This window comes from Anastrepha ludens, chromosome 3 (assembly GCF_028408465.1).
Source record: "Anastrepha ludens isolate Willacy chromosome 3, idAnaLude1.1, whole genome shotgun sequence".
Taxonomy (NCBI): domain Eukaryota; kingdom Metazoa; phylum Arthropoda; class Insecta; order Diptera; family Tephritidae; genus Anastrepha; species Anastrepha ludens.
The window spans coordinates 71103826-71122471 of NC_071499.1; the positions used below are offsets into that span (position 1 = coordinate 71103826).

General features: G+C 35.9%; 1 protein-coding gene across 1 annotated transcript; it reads right to left on the bottom strand.

The window, feature by feature from the left end:
* Nucleotides 1-9589: 9589 nt before the first annotated feature.
* LOC128856546 (uncharacterized) lies at nt 9590-12092 on the bottom strand. The gene is made up of 2 exons (XM_054091850.1): nt 11622-12092; nt 9590-9960 (listed from the first exon to the last, which is right to left on the bottom strand). The coding sequence occupies exons 1-2, from the start codon at nt 11851-11853 to the stop codon at nt 9944-9946; spliced, it is 249 nt and encodes an 82-aa protein (XP_053947825.1). The 5' UTR covers nt 11854-12092; the 3' UTR covers nt 9590-9943.
* Between the last annotated feature and the right edge of the window lie 6554 nt (nt 12093-18646).

The window sequence follows — 18646 nt, forward strand, 5'->3', positions numbered from 1 at the left end:
GGCAAGGGTAGAAAGCCGTTGCAGTTTGCTGCCCATTGACCAATAGAACGAGCTTTAAATCTCCAACAAATTTAAATGGTATCTCATTGAGTTTCGTCAATTCAACCAAAATTTTAAAATTATCATTGGTCTCTTTCATCCGAGGCACTATGCCTAATAAAAGCAATTTAAATACACTAGTCAACTTACGTTTATTTGCCATACTTCCACCAGTAGAGTAAGTTGAAACATTTTTACTTTTATCCAAGTCATTTTCTTTCAAGTCGTCTTCTGGAATTGATATTGAAAGAGAAACTTTGAAGAAATCTTGTCCTCCATCTGCCATTACATTTATATTTGATTGTTCAATATGTTCAAAGTTTCGATTTTCAAAGACAAAGTCTACGAGTTCTGATGCAGTAGCATACACAACTGGTCTCTGTTTAAAACCATCTTGGGATGTTTCGAATTCGTAGAAACCTTCTTTATAAATGTGTTCCAGGATATTAGATTTTTCATACAAATGTTGATTGTAATTCTTGGGAACTGAGTTTCTACCAGCAGAACTACGAATGAAGTTAGCCAATTTTTTCATATCATTTGTAGACGATCCAGTATTAGCTTGGAAATTGTCTAATCTTTCGGCAGAAAATCTTAATTCTTTTCCTTTTTTTATTAACAGTTACCCGAACCTTCGATCCCAGAGTATTTAACACGAGCTCATCTTTATCTTCGTTATCATTGTTGGATATTTTTTTTTTTTTCAAAATTTTAGTTATTATTTGGTTCTGCTGTTTCTCGGGTAACTTTTGTACTATATTCAAAAAATTCTTACGAGCATTAAAAGTAGAAGGACCTCTGCAAGAATGTGATATGCCTTTACCTATTTGTTGAAAACAACTGTTACATAACTCAGTAGAAGTTCTCGGTTTAGTTGCCTTTGCCTCATTTTTAAAAAGTAAATCTTTTTGTTGCGAAGTATGATCAAAACACTTGTTTACGTCAATATTTGTAGAGAAATCCCTAATTTGACCTCTACCTTTTTTTTGTTCTTTATGACTCGTAACTCGTGCTGTTAGACAGATGTAACAATTACAACCCATCGTTCTTGTTTCTTTTGATAATTTAAGATCCTCGTAATTGGGCATAGTTGGACAAGGTCTTTTGAAAATATCATTTCCATATTCATCTATAGTTAGTCGGCAAGAGCTACATAAACTTTTTGGGAATTTACTATTATAAATATTAAATTCACCATTAATGTGCTTTTTTATGACTTCAATATGTTTTTAAGATAGCAAGAAATGAAAGGTTTATTTTGGAAAATAATTTTTTTCCCACAAAGAGCGCATACTTTTGTGCGATTTTCTTCATGATCGCATTTATAAAGCGGATGCTGACTATTCACCCGACTATTCAGCTGACTATTCATTATTAATTAATCTTCTCATATAAGAATTTCTAAAACTAGAAAATACATTTGCCAGAAAACACTAATATTAATAGTTTAAACTGTACTTTTTTATTGCGGGAAGCACTCGACTGCCCTCTGCCACCTAGCGGCATTTATCGTAACTATTATATATAATATAGCTACATAATATTGATATACGTATTATATACCATGTATTGAGTATACAACACTTTTACATATCTATTTAGAAAATAACTTTTGATATTTATTCCAAATTGTCCCAACCTGAAATATAAAAATATGAATAACTTTTGAAAAGGAGCAGGTAGGATTTCAATTCCAACGGATTTTACACCTTTAATCATCAACAAATACAACCCAGCTTGCAGTTTTTGTCGACATTTTTGTGTAACCTATCGATGCTTCCTGCCTACCGTGTATATAAGGAGCCACGCATTTTGGAATTTTTTTTGGAAATAAAAAATTACGTATAATTTACTTATACTCGTATAATCGAACGAACCGAGCAAGCAACTCATTGTACTGTCAATAAATTGTGTACCACATCTACTATTCTTTATGCCAACTCATCAAAGAAATGCTCATACTGATACACAATATCCCGTATACGTAAAAGTGTAAATGCAGATCCGAAGAGTTATCAAGAAGACGGCGGATTGGTGTGGACTTTATTGGTCCAAAACATGGAAAATGTGGTAGAAAGATCTTGGCCTCCATCCATATAAAAATCTGGTGGTGCAGGAATTAAAGCCTCAAGGTTATTTAAATCAGCGTACGTTTGCTAATTTTGCGCTGGAAAAGTTAAAAGAAAATCTTTTTCTATCGATAAGCTGTGTTCAGCGGTCAAGCTTATTTTTAGCTGAATGATTTCGCTAACTAACAAAATTCAAGGCTTTGTAAAGAAAGCCATGAAAAGTAAATTTTTGGTGTGGTTGGCATGCTGGTGATATCGTTAGAGTTTATTAATTCAAAAATGCTGCTAAAACAAGACTATGGTAAACGGAATAGGTGGACGAACCATGATCAAAGGTTTTTTGTTTTAAATCACAGAAAATATTGACCCAGACGAAATGTGATTCCAACAGGATGGAGCTGTGGTCCATACAGCACATGAAAACATTGATTTGTTAAAAGCGAAATTTTATGAAAGTATTACAGCTCGATTTGTCATGTTAATTGTTGATCTGCTAGTTCATATGACTTAACAACAAACGTAGCCGTTTTCTGCCTAGTGCAGGACATTTACAAAGGATGTTTTCTGAATGTTTAGTGACAATTTCACGAAATCGGCAGATGATGGTCTGAAAGAAACAAATTTTGTTTAAGTAGTATCTCGGGCTACAGTGCCCTGTAAAGTAACCAGAAATCTTAGGTCTACTCTACTGAGTGAAAGTAGCTTATCAGAAATTCCGTGGCCGTTTGTAAGTCCACAGAAAGGCTCAGAACCAATTAGGGGCATGTTTACGCCTTTTTTAACTAAATGGTCCACTATTTCATTTTCCTCACATCCCTCGTGTTCGGGAACCCAACCTTATAATAATGTGATGAAGTTCTCTCCCTAGAATTTTGAGAAGATTCAGGCAGTTAAGTAATATTTTTGAGGTGACTTGAAGTTGAGAGAAGGGCTTGCAAAGCTGCCTGACTATCTAAAGTATGTAAGTAATTGTGGTTTCCTCTCATTTTCCTATGGAGACATTTTCTCACATATATCACTATGGCATGCATTTCTGTGACCGCTGTAGGCAAATGGGTTGGTGCGTGACTACAATTGGAAATTCAGAAAGAACGTAAGTTCGAAACTCGATAAAACACCTAAATGTCGAAAAAGTTTTTTTCTAATAGCGCTCGAACCACGACAGGCAATGGTAAACCTCCGAGTGTATTTCTGCCATGAAAAAGCTCTTCATAAAAAAATATCTGCCGTTCGGAGTCGGCTTGAAACTGCAGGTCCCTCCATTTATGAAACAACAACAAGATGCACGCCCCAAATAGGAGGAGGAGCTCGACCAAACACCGAAAAAGGGTATACGCGCCAATTATATATGTATTTCTGCCTGGAATATTGTTGGTTAAAGATCCATTAGAATGGATTTCTTTAATTTAGGCCTATTGATTGCCGCCCCTATTCCTACTATATTTTAATTTCGGTCCATCAGACCACCATATCTGAGATATGCGAAAGGAAAATCGCATTGCAGTGATTGCATTGCAAAAGTGTGGTAAAAATGCAAGTGAGATTGATGAATTGCTGAAAAAACTTAATATTTCGAGAATGTTTGTTCAACGCAAAATCAATCGTTTTTCCCAAACGTCTGAAGTGACAGACAGAAAAAGAAGTAGTGGTCCTCGCGTGGTTCGAAACAGTGCAGCCGTAAAAGCCATTCGAGAAAACAAAAAAACATGTCCAAGAAAGTGAATGTATCAACCAAATCCATATTAAGACTTATTAGAGATGATCTCCACATGAAAACCTTCCGTCGGTCAACGGGTCATCTTTTCACAACTCCTTTGAGGAAAATTAGACTCCGCCGATGCAAGCGTCTTCTTCGGTGGCACGCAATCAACGGCCATGAAAATATATTATTATTTTCACTGATGAGAAAACTTTCACTGTTGGAGAAGTTTTTAATAAACAAAATGACAAAATCTATGCTAAAACTTCTAAAGACGCGAAAAATGTTGTTCCAAGGGTTCAGCGTGGCCAACATCCAGCCTCCGTAACGGTTTGGTGGGGAATTTCTTGTAAAGCCGTTACATCTCTATCTTTCTGCGAAAAAGGGATTAAGACCGGGGCAAAAGTGTACCAGTGGTGTCTGAAAAAGCGTGTTAAAGCAGTTGAGCAGTACTCACTTCAACCATTCTCACTTCTTCCATCAAGATTCAACTCCAGCCCATAATGCTAAAACCGGCCAGCAATGGCTAAAAACAATATTCCTGGGTGGTCGAAATTGGAAAACATGGGCTGTCGAAGACCTCACAGAAATTTGGAGAGTCTCAAACAAACTTTGGTGCGAGCAACGACATCAATATCCATGGAAACCGTCTGTGATGCAATAGCGGAATAGCCTAATCGTTTAAAGGCTTATGTAAAAACAAATGGTGACCATTTCGAATGAAAATTAAAAATATTGTTTTTAATATTTACATGATTAAGTAAAACTAACTTCATTATAATTTCATATCTAAAATGGACTTAGCTTGTAACAGAACTTAAAAGGTTTGAAAGTTTGAGATTTTAGTTTAAGCATTGCTTATTGTAGAATAAACTATAAGAAATTAATATAAATGAAAGAATAAAGTAAAACGAGTCAAAGTTTGCTAAATGTTTTGGTACTTTAGTAACTTAGCTCCGTAATGGCATACAGAGTTTTCATCATTCCAAAAAAGCCTTAGATGGAAGGTCGGGCGCGACGTATTTGAAAAGGTCGAAAGCAAGTAGATAGTAAAGTCATACAGTACAGTAAACCCGCCATCTACATTAACGACAGACAGCAGGCTGCAAATAAAAGCTATAGCGCACACCGCAAATTTTTTAGAAACAAACTCTTGTCATGGACATGTAAGTTACACATCTATAGGATCACAATAAGCCATATGGATGTGAAACTCATGTGAGGACATAAAATTTTGAGGAGACTTTTTGGTCCTATACGAGAACCTGATGGGGTGTTATAAAATAGAACATATCAATGAGATCGAAGAATTTGTAAATGGACGCTTTGCGAAGGCGCAACGTCTTCGATGGCTAGGGCACGTACCTCGAATGGATGACACGAAATTTCAAATAAGACTCTTATCTTTCGAGTTTAGGGTAGCAGAAAATGCGGACGGCCACAAAAAAGCTGAGCAGATTATTTGGAAGACGACCTGCGAAGCCTGAACGCAAGAAGAAGCCATATCATTAACCGAGACGAATGGAGCGCAATTTATCATTTATATAATATTGGGTATGGAAATAAGATTCCGCCCTCGTAAAAGAGGTGCTGCTGCTGATACTACTTTTGTGTTCGTTCTAGTCATGCACTTGTGATTTGAAGGTGTATATGTGAGGTGTCGATTGCAGTAGTTGACTTTCGTTTGAAGCGTAAAGATTCTTTCTCATCTCATGTCAGAAATGAACGACGACCGTCCCAACAGCATTAGCGGTCACCAAACAGTCATACTTCATTATCACCTTTGAAAGAAAAGTGCAGCTGAAACGTATCGTATATTGATCAATATTTACGGTAATCACGCTCCATCAAATACAACTTGTAAAGAGTGGTTTCGACCCTTCCAAAGTGACAATTTCGACGTGAGGGATAAAGTTCGCGAAGGGGAACCGAAAAAATTCGAAGATGCTCAATTACAACAATTATTGGATGAAGACGCATGTCGAACTCTTGATGAGATATCTAAAGAGTTGGATCTGAACAGATTAACAGACCAATAAGCTAAATGTTTGCACGCAATGGGAATGGCCCAGAAAGCAGGTAACTGTTTGCCTCATCAACTGAAGGAGAGGGATATCGAAAAACGTTCGGTGACGTGTGAGATGTTTCTTGAATGACAGAAAATAAAAGGTTTTCTGCATCGCATCATCACTGGTGTTGGAAAGTGGATCTATTAAGAGAATATTGGAGCCTACCAGGTGAACCAGGTCCATCGACAATGAAAAAAATATTCATGCTTCAAAGGTTATGTTGTGCATGTGGTGGGATCAGAAGGGTGTCATCTATTATGCATCGCATCGTCACTGGTGATGAAAAATGGATCTATTATGATAACCCTAAGCGTCAAAAATGTTGGAGGCTGCTAGGTGAACTACGTCCACTGACAGCGAAAAAAATATTCATGCTTCAAAGGTTATGTTGTGCAACTGATGCGATCTGAAGTGTGTCATCTATGATGAACCCCTTAAACCATCTGAAACCGTCACTGGCGATTGTTACCGACTGCAGCTAATGCGTTTAAATCGAGCTCGCAAAGAAAAGCGGCCGGAACAGGACGGTAGATATGACAAACTGATTTTGTTGCATGACAACGCAAATCTACACGTTGCTAAATCGGTACAGAAATATTTAGAGAGACTGAATTGAGAAATCTTGCCCCCACCCGCCGTATTCCCCAAACATAGCACCTTCGGACTACCATCTGCTCCGAGCAATGCAGTCAGCAATTATTGAAGAGCGGTTCTCTTCTTACGAGAGCATCGCAAACTGGCTCAATGAATGGATCAAGTCAAAAAAACCCGAATTTTTCGTCAGAGGAATCCGTATGCTACTTGAAGGAGGAAGTAAAGTTTGAAGTTCCAATGACACATATTCCAAGTAATATCATGTTTTATTTAATTAAACACTACATAAATAAAGAGTGACCAATTTTGAGGGATCAGATTTTAAATTTAAATAAAACAACTCAATCTTTATTACTTTTGTGACATTTATTTTTGAAAGATAATCCCCTTCAATTGTTAGCCGCAACTGCACCGTAATTTGGCCATCACTAAACACCAAATTTGAATGACTCGCTGGTGGACTTCGGTCCGTATCTCGTGAATAACTTTAGCAATAATGGCTTCCAATGCCTCAATCGAAACTGGTTAATCGACAAAGTATTTGGATTTTACATAGCCCCACAAATAAGCGTTCAAAGTGTGATATTACACGACTTTGGTAGCAAATCCACTGGTCCGAGACGAAAGATAAATTGCTCACCGAAATGACGAGGCAGTAGATCCATTATTTCATGCTGTATGACATGTAGCGCTTGAAACCAATTGTTATGGAGATCAGAGGCTTCAATTTCCGGCATCAAAGGGTCTTTTATCATGGCGCGCTAAAATTATAAATCTTGCAATAGGGTAATTAATTTTGCCCTTGCTTTGTACTTAGGTACTTATGTTCTCTTTTCAGACAATTCTCACACTTCGTGTTCGTTTCCACTTCTATTGAGACTATAACGTCTGCTATGAAACAGGTCAAGCCGCAGTTGTTCTCATCTTTCAATAGTTTGCTTACGAGATAATTTTCTAAGGTGTAGTTTAGAAGTATTATAAGAAATATCAATTCGATTTTTTTTCAGGAAGAATCTGCCTGGTCGTATCCTGTTTTATAAGCAGTTTCTCTTTATGTGTCTATGATCTGAGTCCCAAGTGCGGTAAAGTATTTTCTGTTTAGCCATCTCCTGACGAGGTCCAACATAACTTTATCATTGAAAGCCTCAAAGCCCAGCACTCTTTTCGCCACCTGACTGGTACTAAATATAAATACACATACACATACACATCTTCTTAAATGTTCGGGTCTACTCTATAGCTTTCATAATTCACATTAGGAATGAGACAGACTGTAGATTCTGTCTGGAATGTAATGGAACCGCAACTGTATGCTTAACAAATATTTCATCTTCATTTCATAGAGATCAAATGGATCCGAATAGAATTACGAATGCTTCTGCTGCAAATATTCTGAAATTTGTCCTCAAGGCGGAACATTTATTGAAAGAATTTGGTTTTCAACCAATTTTCAGCCTTAGGCAAAATAGACTTAGGTTAAATAGAACCTGAGAAAATATATTTATGGCAACTCTAGTTGTGTCAGTCAAAAGGACTAGTATTAACTATTTCTAAAACATATATAAATATGAATATATATTTTCTCAAAAGTCCATAATATCAGGTCAGTCCATAAGTTCGTGCGTATTTTACCCATAATTTCACTTTTGTACGATTTTTGCAAACAAAAAATTATCGCGGAATATAGCGTAACTATTCATATTTTCCTTGATATATTGTGCATTCAACAAGTGATTTTAATCGCGGATAGAGGCACGTGTTGTTAAAAAATAAAATGGATTCTTCGAACACGTATAAGAGGCATATTTTTTATTTTTTTTATAAAAGTGGTAAAAATGCAACAACTGCTGCTGCAGAAATAAACACTGTTCACGGTTAGGATACCGCGAGTGTAAAGACTGCGCAAAAGTAGTTTTCAAAATTCCGAAGTGGTAACTGCGACGTGGAGGATGCCCCTGAAGTCTTCAACTCCGACGCTTTGGTCGAACTCGTGGAAGCTGAGCCAAATTTGACAATCGATATGATAGCTCAGAGGTTAAATTCATCGCATGGAACAGTTCACAGTCACCTGGTTCAGTTGAGAAAGGTTTCAAAGCTGGGAAAATGGGTTCCGCATAGACTTCAGCAGAGAGTCGCCAACCTTCAGCAGAGAATTAATGTGTGTTCTCAGCTGCTGCAACGGCTTGAAAATGAAAGTTTTTTTAACCGTATCGTTACTGGTGATGTAAAATCCTGTTCGGAAACGCCAATGTTTAGATAAAGATGAAACACCAGAACCGACCCCTAGAGGTGGCCTTCACCCTAAGAAGATTCTCCTGTCTATTTGGTGGGATATGACCGGTATTGTTTATTATGAACTTCTGGAACCAAACCAGACGATAACTGCTAATTATTATTCCCATCAGCTATCAAACCTGAATGAGGCACTTAACAAAAATCGATCGTCTTTAGTGAATAGACGAAAAGGTTTGTTTCACCACGACAATGCAAGACCTCATACCGCATGGTAAACATTAGGCAAGCTGAATGAGCTCGGATGGGAGTTAATGGCGCATCCACCATACTCTCCGGATATTGCACCTTGTGATTATCACCTTTTCCGTGGACTTCAATCCCATATGAGTAACAAGAACTACTCCTCAAAAGAAGCTATAAAAAGAGATATGGAAGCGTATTTTGGCTCCAAGGACAACAAATTTTTGGAGCAGGGAATTAAAAATGTGCCTAAACGTTGAGAAGACATTGTAAATTATGAAGGAAAATATATTATTGATTAATAAATACTTTAAACATCTTTTTTATTAATTTTAAAACCACCTTTAAAAAACGCATGAACTTATGGACTGACCTGATAGTTCATACTTCAGCTTTTAGCCTCACTGATCCGGCAACTAAAAAAGGTAGGCCTTGCGAGAAGACCGCCCAACTTAATAACGCCCATGTAGATGGCTATACTTACTAAATTTCCCCCCTGTTACCTGTTTTTTTATCATTTTTATGGAGTATTTGATATCTGAAATGGTATAGAATTCCCATAAAGCATTTCATTGTTTGTAGATTAATTAAAGAGCAACAACCCTTCAAAATTTTATTACATACAAATAAACTTTTTACTTTGCGTAAAATTGTGCGCAATACTTTTCTTAAGATCTATGGCTATCGAATTTGTATGCCATTTTTAACTTAAGAAATTTTTTTGTGATACTTAACTTGTAATACAAATGTGGTTTTGTTTAAATAAATATGTATTTTATTAATACTGCGGAATTGTTAAAATATTTTCTATAATATTTCATTTGGCACCACTTAAAACTACAATAAATTAGTAAACGTAACAAATTATAAATAAAATTTGCTAATGTCATAAAACCGCTCGCTCAAACACCAAATCCTAATTGCTTACTCATTCGGGCATAGGGCACAACAGGTAGAGATTCCAGGTAGAGATGCAGCGATTTTGTCACAGCAATAATTCAACATTTAATACCATCTGCAAAGCAAGAAAACAAGAACAAAACTCAATAAGAAAGGCAAAGTCCCCAAGAGATTAGAAATACTCTGTTTGATATGGTACTAAAATACTTTTATTTTGCTTGACGATAGGCGCAAATGTTAGCTGCCGGGGAATACTCAGTTAATACTCAGTCAGTAATATACAAGCCGCGGCAAATGATAGTATATCAGCATTTTCGGCAGCTTCGAACAACTTGTTTTTTTTTTGTTTTTTTGTTTACTATTTTTTTATAAAATCATATTTCAATGTCTAATGAAATTCTTGTATAACCAAGTTTTAAACTTTATACAAAAATTAACAAAATTATATAAGATTTACATCACAATTCCAAGGTTTTTAATTAGAATTGATGAAACAATTCTTGGTATGTAATTTTATGGTCTATTAGATTTCGCTGTCATAAGGTGCAAATTTGAATTCGTTAAAAAATCTTTCTAATTTTCATTATTTTCCCCCCTGAAGGTGTTGCGAATTTATTTGTAACAAATGCATGGCATTTTTTTGTACATAATCAAGGAAAAAAGTTAAAGAAATCATTAACCTGAAACTTGTACTTTGTTCGAGTAAACTATGATATAATTATCCAGCTAATCACTCGCCTGATCTCAATCTAATTGAGTACATCTGGCAGGAAATGTCCAGAAAACTAAAAATTAGGTATTTGGGAAATCAAACGAATAGTAATAAAGGCCAAAGTACAAGGTGAAGTCCAAAATAAACAAGACAGGTGTCATAAAAATGTTTTTTATGCCGCCATCTTTTTAATGAGGTAGTGGCGATAAATGTCTATCTCATGCCAGAGTTCATGAGTGGTTCCCTCATTTCAGAAATGGTTGTGAGGACATAAATGACAATGAGCGGCCGAAAATCAGTAATCACCGAAAACTCCAACGAAATTGTTTGTCGTAAATTTATCAAAACTGAACCGAATGATCGTCGAAATTCATGAAATCGGGATTGAATATCTTCAAAACATCGATTTATCGCATTTAAACTGATCATTTGGGCTTAGAAAAGGTCTGCACACGTTTCATTCCGCACAAGTTAACTGAGGACCAAAACTTGCTCAGAATTCAACATTCGAAAGACCTCATTGGAGAGGCGAGAAAATACGAGTACTTCCTTTACAACATTGCAACTGGTGATGAAACGTGGTGTTTCCATGACCATGAACCTGAAACTAAGCGTCAAAGTGCCGAATGGAAGGTGCCAGACGAGCCAGCGCTCAAAAAATCACGTTTGGAGTCAAACATCAAGTCGTTGCTCATTTGTTTTTACAGCTCCACAAAGAGTTCGAGCCAATGATTCAAACCATCAATGCTATTTTGTATGATACTTTTATTTATATTCAAAAAATATTTGTAAAAATTCTAATTAGAAGCCGTGGGATTGTGATGAAAAGTTTGTGGAATTTTTCTAATTTTTGTATAAAATCTGAAAATTGGATTTAACATATATGGATTTTGTTAGACAATGAGCTAAACTTTTATAAAAAAAATATAATGAATATTCAAAAAAACCAAAAAGAAACAGTCAAAACCTATTCCAATATTATTATGCTATCGTTTTGACGCGGAGTGTATGTATGTGTGCAAGTATAAAAAAAATAACAAAATTATGCGAAATCACACACTTACTGCTATTGAATGATAAAACGCGCCGGCAAATCCCCCGATGATCTCGCATATGACACTTCGCACAAGGCTTTTCTTTTGCTCGCGACGATAAAATCTGTGACGTAAAAATTTGTATGCGTTGGGGCGCATAGAAGATCACACGCCGGCTCTCCGTCTCAGAGGGTATGCTAAACACCAACAGTGCGCAGACGAACAAAGTACAAGTAGAAAATTGCATCAGCTTCGAAACCATTTTGCACTTATGTTTTATGAAATGTGCCTGGAGTTGCACTAAGTTCAGGGAATACTCGGGAATTTTTTATCTCACTTTTTAAGTAAACTGAACACTTGTGCAGGTAGATACTTCTTGTATTACCTATTTTCTCACCCTTTAAGACGCGTGATAAGTATTTATTTAGATTTTCACTATTACACAAAGTAATTTAACTGTTTCTCAGCGAATGCCGGTGTGAAACTGATTATAAACGATTCCTCGCGGCGCTACTTAAGACGCCCTCTTTTGAGTGAATGGCTGTGATAGCGGAACGAAGGTGGCTGCATTGTTGTTTGCCAACATCAATACACACAGCTGCAGTTCGTATCTAACGAAGTCTATTCGAGAGCATTGAATTGATATCTTTTGCCTTGGCAACCTTGTATATCGACACATATTGATAAGATTTTTTTTCATTATCTGTGCTTCGGTTTTCGTTTTTTTTTTTTTTGGTAATTGTGCCTATAAGAAATAGATGGCACATTCACAGGGTGTAAGAGTTGTATCGTGACCAGTCAAATGCTTGAAAGAGGTTAGTTTGGAAGTTTCTGTAGAATTTTATATAAAATTGATAATTTAAAATTGATTTAGAAAGCACATAAAATACAATTTTTATTTACAAACTAAGTAGTAAAAATTTTACAAAATAAATTTCGCTAAGCTCAACTTACAAAATACGGGGTTTTTTATTCCTTGTTCACTCCGCTGGGGAGCCTTTATAGGACCTAAATAAAGCTTTTACATCATACATGGTTCTGGGCTGTTGTTTTTGCGCAGTCCCATGGGATGTTGGTATCTACTAACTAGCATAATATCGACCTTCTCCAAGTACTCTTTGGCCGACTGCAACCTCTGCTCCCTTGCGGGTTCCCGTGCCATTCTTGTGGTGCTATGTGATGGTTTTCTAAGCGTAAGGTTTCACCTTACAGAATATAGCGTATGCTACCTTAATTCTTAAATGTACCTCATACTTAAGGGGTTCCGGTGGTCTAGAGCTCGAAAATTTATGGTATTTTCAGAAACTTGTTTACAATAAAAATATTTAAAACGATATTTAAATTTCTTAGGCTTTTTATTTAACTTCTTTTACATACAAAAATGAAAAATAAAATTTTTTAATTTTAATAATTAAAAAAATGGCGCTGAAGTTGACCCTCCCAAAAAATGGGACCTGGACGGTGTTACCCATTTTCTCTCTTTTATTTATCTGAAACACAAAAATCAAAAAAATTGTTTATCAGTATGACTGGTAGCTATGTCCCTATGTACTAGAATAAAAAAAATTTACAAAATGGCGCCGTTTTTGAATTTGGCACTCCAAAAATTGGCTTTTTTTACTTCTTTAATAAAAAAAAAAACGAAATAATGCAAATAATAATATGATTCTAGTACGGGCGATAAAACATATTAAAATTTCAGATGATTCGGTTGAATAGTTTTTTTTTTTTTTTTTGATAACATCGGGCGAAAAAAGTCGTTTCGTGACAAATGAGTTTGAAGTTTGAGGGCTCCTGTACAGGACCGCTCTCTACCTAGTTATTGGGCTGTAGAAGTTATAATATTCTTAAGATACTATACTTTCGAAATACCGAAAAACCAAACAATCGATTTTTTTAAATTTTTAGACCACCGGGTCCCCATAAATTAAGGGACGATATCTAATTTCGACGTTAGGCTCCTCGACGATACGCAGATCCATCAAGAGGGGCACCCCTCAGGGCTGTGTACTTTCTCCTCTGCTGTGAAGTTTGGCAATGAACCAATTGTGGAAGAGTCTGGAGGAAAGGAGGATACACGCAGTGGCCTACGCAGACGATGTTGCAATATTAATAAGAGGGAAATTCCCAGATACCTTCTGCAACATAATGCAAAATGATTTGGACGATGTAAGCCGGTGTGCTGCATTGAGTGGTCTTGGGATAAATCGCAACAAAACAGAACTAATCATAATCACCAGAAAATACAAAATACCCGTTCCACGGCAGCGATGGGCGTCATGCTGCACCTATTACCGATTGAGGCCTACAGAAAACAGCTGGCGGTGAAATCGGTACTCAGGTTAGGAGAATCTTCTAACTTAGCCACTAAAAGAAGAGGTCACGCAAAAATACTAGACGAAAACCCCTTCCTACATCAAACGGCAGACCTTTGTAGCTCAGTAGAGTTGCATTTAACTACATCCTTTACCACAACTTTCCCAACGAGAGAAGATTGGGACAACGGTTTAATGGAAATTAAAAGCGGAATAAGCATCTGTACTGATGGTTCCAAGTTAAATGATCAAGTAGGCGGAGACCTTCATTCTGAAGGAATGAATGCCAACATCTCGTTCCGCTTACCGGATCACTGCAGTGTATTTCAAGCTGAAATATTGGCTATCAGAGAAGGCCTGCTAGCCCTAAATAAAAGTGTGCTCACAACAAGAGATATAAACATATATTCAGATAGCCAATCGGCCCTGAGAGCTTTAAAATCGCCTAATATTAAGTCGAAGGCAGTAAAAGAATGTATCGATCTTTTGACAGAACAATCACAGTACTTTGTAATAAACCTGCTCTGGGTGCCGGGTCATAGAGACATAGAAGGCAACTGCAAAGCAGATGATCTGGTGAGATTGGGTACCACATTACCAATCCAACCAGATAAAGCGAACCAACCAGCTAAAGGTATAGGCTCAGCTAAAGGTAAAATGCTCATAGAGAAACACACAATCCGTGCTGCCAACAGGCTATGGTCTTAGTCTCTGACCTGTGCAACTAGTATATAGAATGACGTAGCCGGAATGCAATATGGGCCGCACAAAGCGACTGTTGAAAATAAACAGGAAAAATATGAGAAATCTTCTCGGGGTCCTAACCGGGCATTGTCTGATTGGTAGGCATGCCACTAGACTGGGAGCGCCCTATAACGACTATTGCAGAAGCTCTAACGACATTGAAGAAAAAGAGACTATAGAACACTTTCTATGCGGGTGTATGGCTCTGGAGAGAAGAAGGTTCAATATTTTAGGAAAAAGTTCCCTGAATAACTTGGCAGAAGTAGCCAATATAAAAATAACAAGTCTTGTTAGGTATATCAAAGCCACAGGTTGGTTCAATGAGGTCAATGTAGAGTGAGGAGAGGGGACAGCCCCGGTGGTATCACAATGGGCCTATAGCAAGACTAGGTGTGTCAAACGACAACCACTATACCTATATCTATATATCTCTATTTTTTTATACCATAAATACCAAAAAAATAGGTTATTTTAGTGAGCACAAGTAATATTGAATTTAAAAATAAAAGTAATGGATATCTACTCAAAAATAATTATATATTAAGTATCTTATATTCACACGATTGAGTGCAGTAAAAGTACAGATGTCATACTATAGTTTAAGGTTATTAATACAACATCCGTCAACTCTAGCCATCATTTAAATAGTCTACTTGCTTGAGTCTCATCCAAGAAAGTGGTCTCGAGAGTATCACGAAACGTTGCTTTAATCTTTGTTTCAACTTCCCCCCACACATAATAAGTAAGACAATTGCTCTCCAGGCTTGACAGTGGCCACAAAACTTCGTGCATTCATTATATGAAGAAATTTCACGAAAGATTATCACAAATCAACGAAAATCCAAAAGTGCATATCCAAAATTTTGTATAAAACTCTAATTAAAATTTTTTAAATTGATTTTTTTTTTTTTTTTTACCCTTTATTATTGTTTCTATTTCAACTTAAAATATTTACAATTTTTCTTTCTTTTTGGGTTTCAACAGTATTTAGAAGCCAATACCACTATATACATTTATCTAAGAAAAAAACAAAAATTAACTCGTTATTTAATTAATTTAATTATTTAATGAATAAATATATTCATAAAATTGTGACACCATTTACATCTGCAGGTCAGTTGGTCGTTTGCGCTTAAGTCTCCTCGTCTCGGTTTCCTCTTTTAATGGAAGTTGCCGAATTTCCCTGTTAGAATGTTCTAGTAGTCGGTTTGTGTGTCTTAAGCTGTTGTTGCGTATTTCTTCATGGACTGTTTTTACTTTAAGTTCCCGACGGATATTATCACTCTGCTTTTGATATTATACGGAGTATCTTATTTTGCGTTTGTTGAATAATTTTTATATTTGTTCTGCTCGCAGTTCCCCAGAGCTCTGAGCCATATTTCCATATTGGTGTCATAATTACTTTGTATATTAGTATCTTATTTTCTAGTATTAATGTAGTTGTTTAAACCTAGTCTTGATTACGCGTCGTTTTTGTCCAATGTGTAACTTCCAGTTAAATTTATTGTCAATAATCATACCCAAGTATTTTGCCCTTGTGTCGTGGTGGATTTGTTTATTCTTTATGAATATTGGATTGTATTGTTTTTTTCTCTTGTTAGTGTATGTGTCATGGGCGGTTTTATCTTCGTTTATTTTGATTCCCCATCTCTCGAACCATTGAGTGGTGTTGTCAAGTAATTCCTGAAGTTTATAAGCAGCCGTTCTTGGATCTTTGTCTGATGCTAACAAGACAGTGTCGTCTGCAAATGTTGCTATTAGAGAATTCTTAGTTGCCGGTGTAGGGATATCAGCTGTGTAAAGAAGGTAAAGAAGCGGCCCAAGGACACTACCTTGCGGTACAATTGATTAAAATTTAAATTTATAAATCATCTACAACGTTTGAAACTTGGACTATTATGGTGCTTGTTATAGAATACCTATACCATATTTTTATTAGAAAATTTTTTTATTGGAATTAAAAAATAAATATGTGAGTAGTCAAAACTTGTAAAAATTGTGGTGCTGTTATAAAAATGTTTGGTGTAACATCTTAGTGCTTTCATAGTGCGCGAAGTAATTCCAACATCGCCACTCTTCTACCCTGGTATCGAATTATCGTTGCATTACCACATACTGTCACATCAGACTCACAATTAAGAAGCAACAAGCAATAAATATATCCTTTTTTCAAGCAATTGTGAGCCCAATGCCACTGCTTCATTCCCCTTTAAATGTTTTCCGGATTTTGTTGTTGTCACAGTTTACTAAACTTTGCCAGTGTGGTGTAAACACCGATCATCTTTGTCTATCTCATCTAACGGTAGGCCTAGAAAACAAAGTCTTTCGACAGATTGTATCCAGAGGGAGAAAGGTGTTAGGGGAGCAGGTTTGATAGGGCATGTAAATAGGAGGTTAATACCGTGCGTGTATTTTAAATCTATTTTATAACCATTTCAATATTGGAATAAGTTATTCTACGTATGACGTTCAAAAAATCTGCTGAAAATTAAAATTGAAATAGTCTAAACATACATTTATTATTGTATTTAAATAATTCGAAGCAACACAAATAAAAACATTTCTTAAGTCAGGAACTAGCTCTTAGATTAATACATATTTTATAACAAATTCATTTAAGCTGAGGTTTTGCAAACATCGGTCAGATAGAAGAATTTTCGAGTGGCTCTTAAAATTTCTTTTTCGTAAAAACACTTCAATTCGACAATAAAAAAAATAGAAATTATGTCTAACTACATTTAAAAAGTACAACCACAAATACTTAAACTATTTGAATTGATTCTTCTAACGGTGATCAGAGTTTATTGCACATCAAGCCAGCCAAATGTCATCGATTAATAAATTAACTACCAAAAAAGAAAAAAGAGCGCTATATCACATTTAGAATTAAGTTTAGACACTATGCCCATGTTTTTTTAATTACTGTATACCCACAGAACAACGACTTCTCCTCATTAACCAGAGAGTGAAAAATATTGCGTATACGCCACGTCCAAATTTTTATACGCGCACGAACAAAATGAAATAGAATGAATTCACGTAAAATTAAGGTAAATTGTGCTTAACAAACAGCCAGGTAGTCCACGCGCTTTCTGCTTCGCAAACTATCAAAAAGTTTTTTTCTAGCGAGCTTATTCACTCAGCTCTCAAAAACGATCAAGTAACTTAATTGGTGTTTTTAAATTTCTTTGCAGATAGTTTTTCATGGGAGTTAAAAATATTTTATAATAAGAAGAAATTAAAATTGTTTGAGTCCCCACATTCCTTGGCAAGATGTTTTTATACAAATACGAGGTGTGTTCAAAAAGTATAGCGAATTTTGAATTTTCGCAAGTTACAGGTAATGGAATTCCAATTTTTTGTGGCGATATGTTAGTACTCATGTCTCTCACTCATGCTGACAAGTTCGGCCGTTTTGAATATTCAGTTAATTGTTGATAGCTGCTTTGCTTGCACGTGTTTCGGCTCGTCTTCGATTTTTACCTATTCAAAAAGATTGATGCATTCCGAATGTCACTGTGTCATACGGAGAGCTACTTTGGACCAAAGCAACGTTTATTGATGGTACAAAATGTTCTCAGAAGGCCGATACTTTTTGAACGTACCTCGTATCTTTCTGCAGTAAATTTATTAAGCAGATCGGCCACCTTGGCTCCCTGGTACCCCAAGATCTACTCAGATTTCTTCGGGCGTCGAGTAGATTTAAAGAAAATTAAACAAGGAATCCGAGTGCAGTACAACGGACTTAATTGTGTCTGAGTGCTGTACTTGCTGGTCTGTCCCGATAAAAAAAAAATTATTAAAAAAGTATTGAAAGTGTATGAAATATAAATATACAGATCAAAATGTAAAAATGTATATATTTGAAATAAAAATTTATAGGTATATTTATATTAATAAAATAATAAAAATTCAATTTGGAATAAAAAAAAGTCATGAAAATATAAATAAAGTGTTTGCCTCCTATCTATGGATATCTAAAATATTAAAATTCGA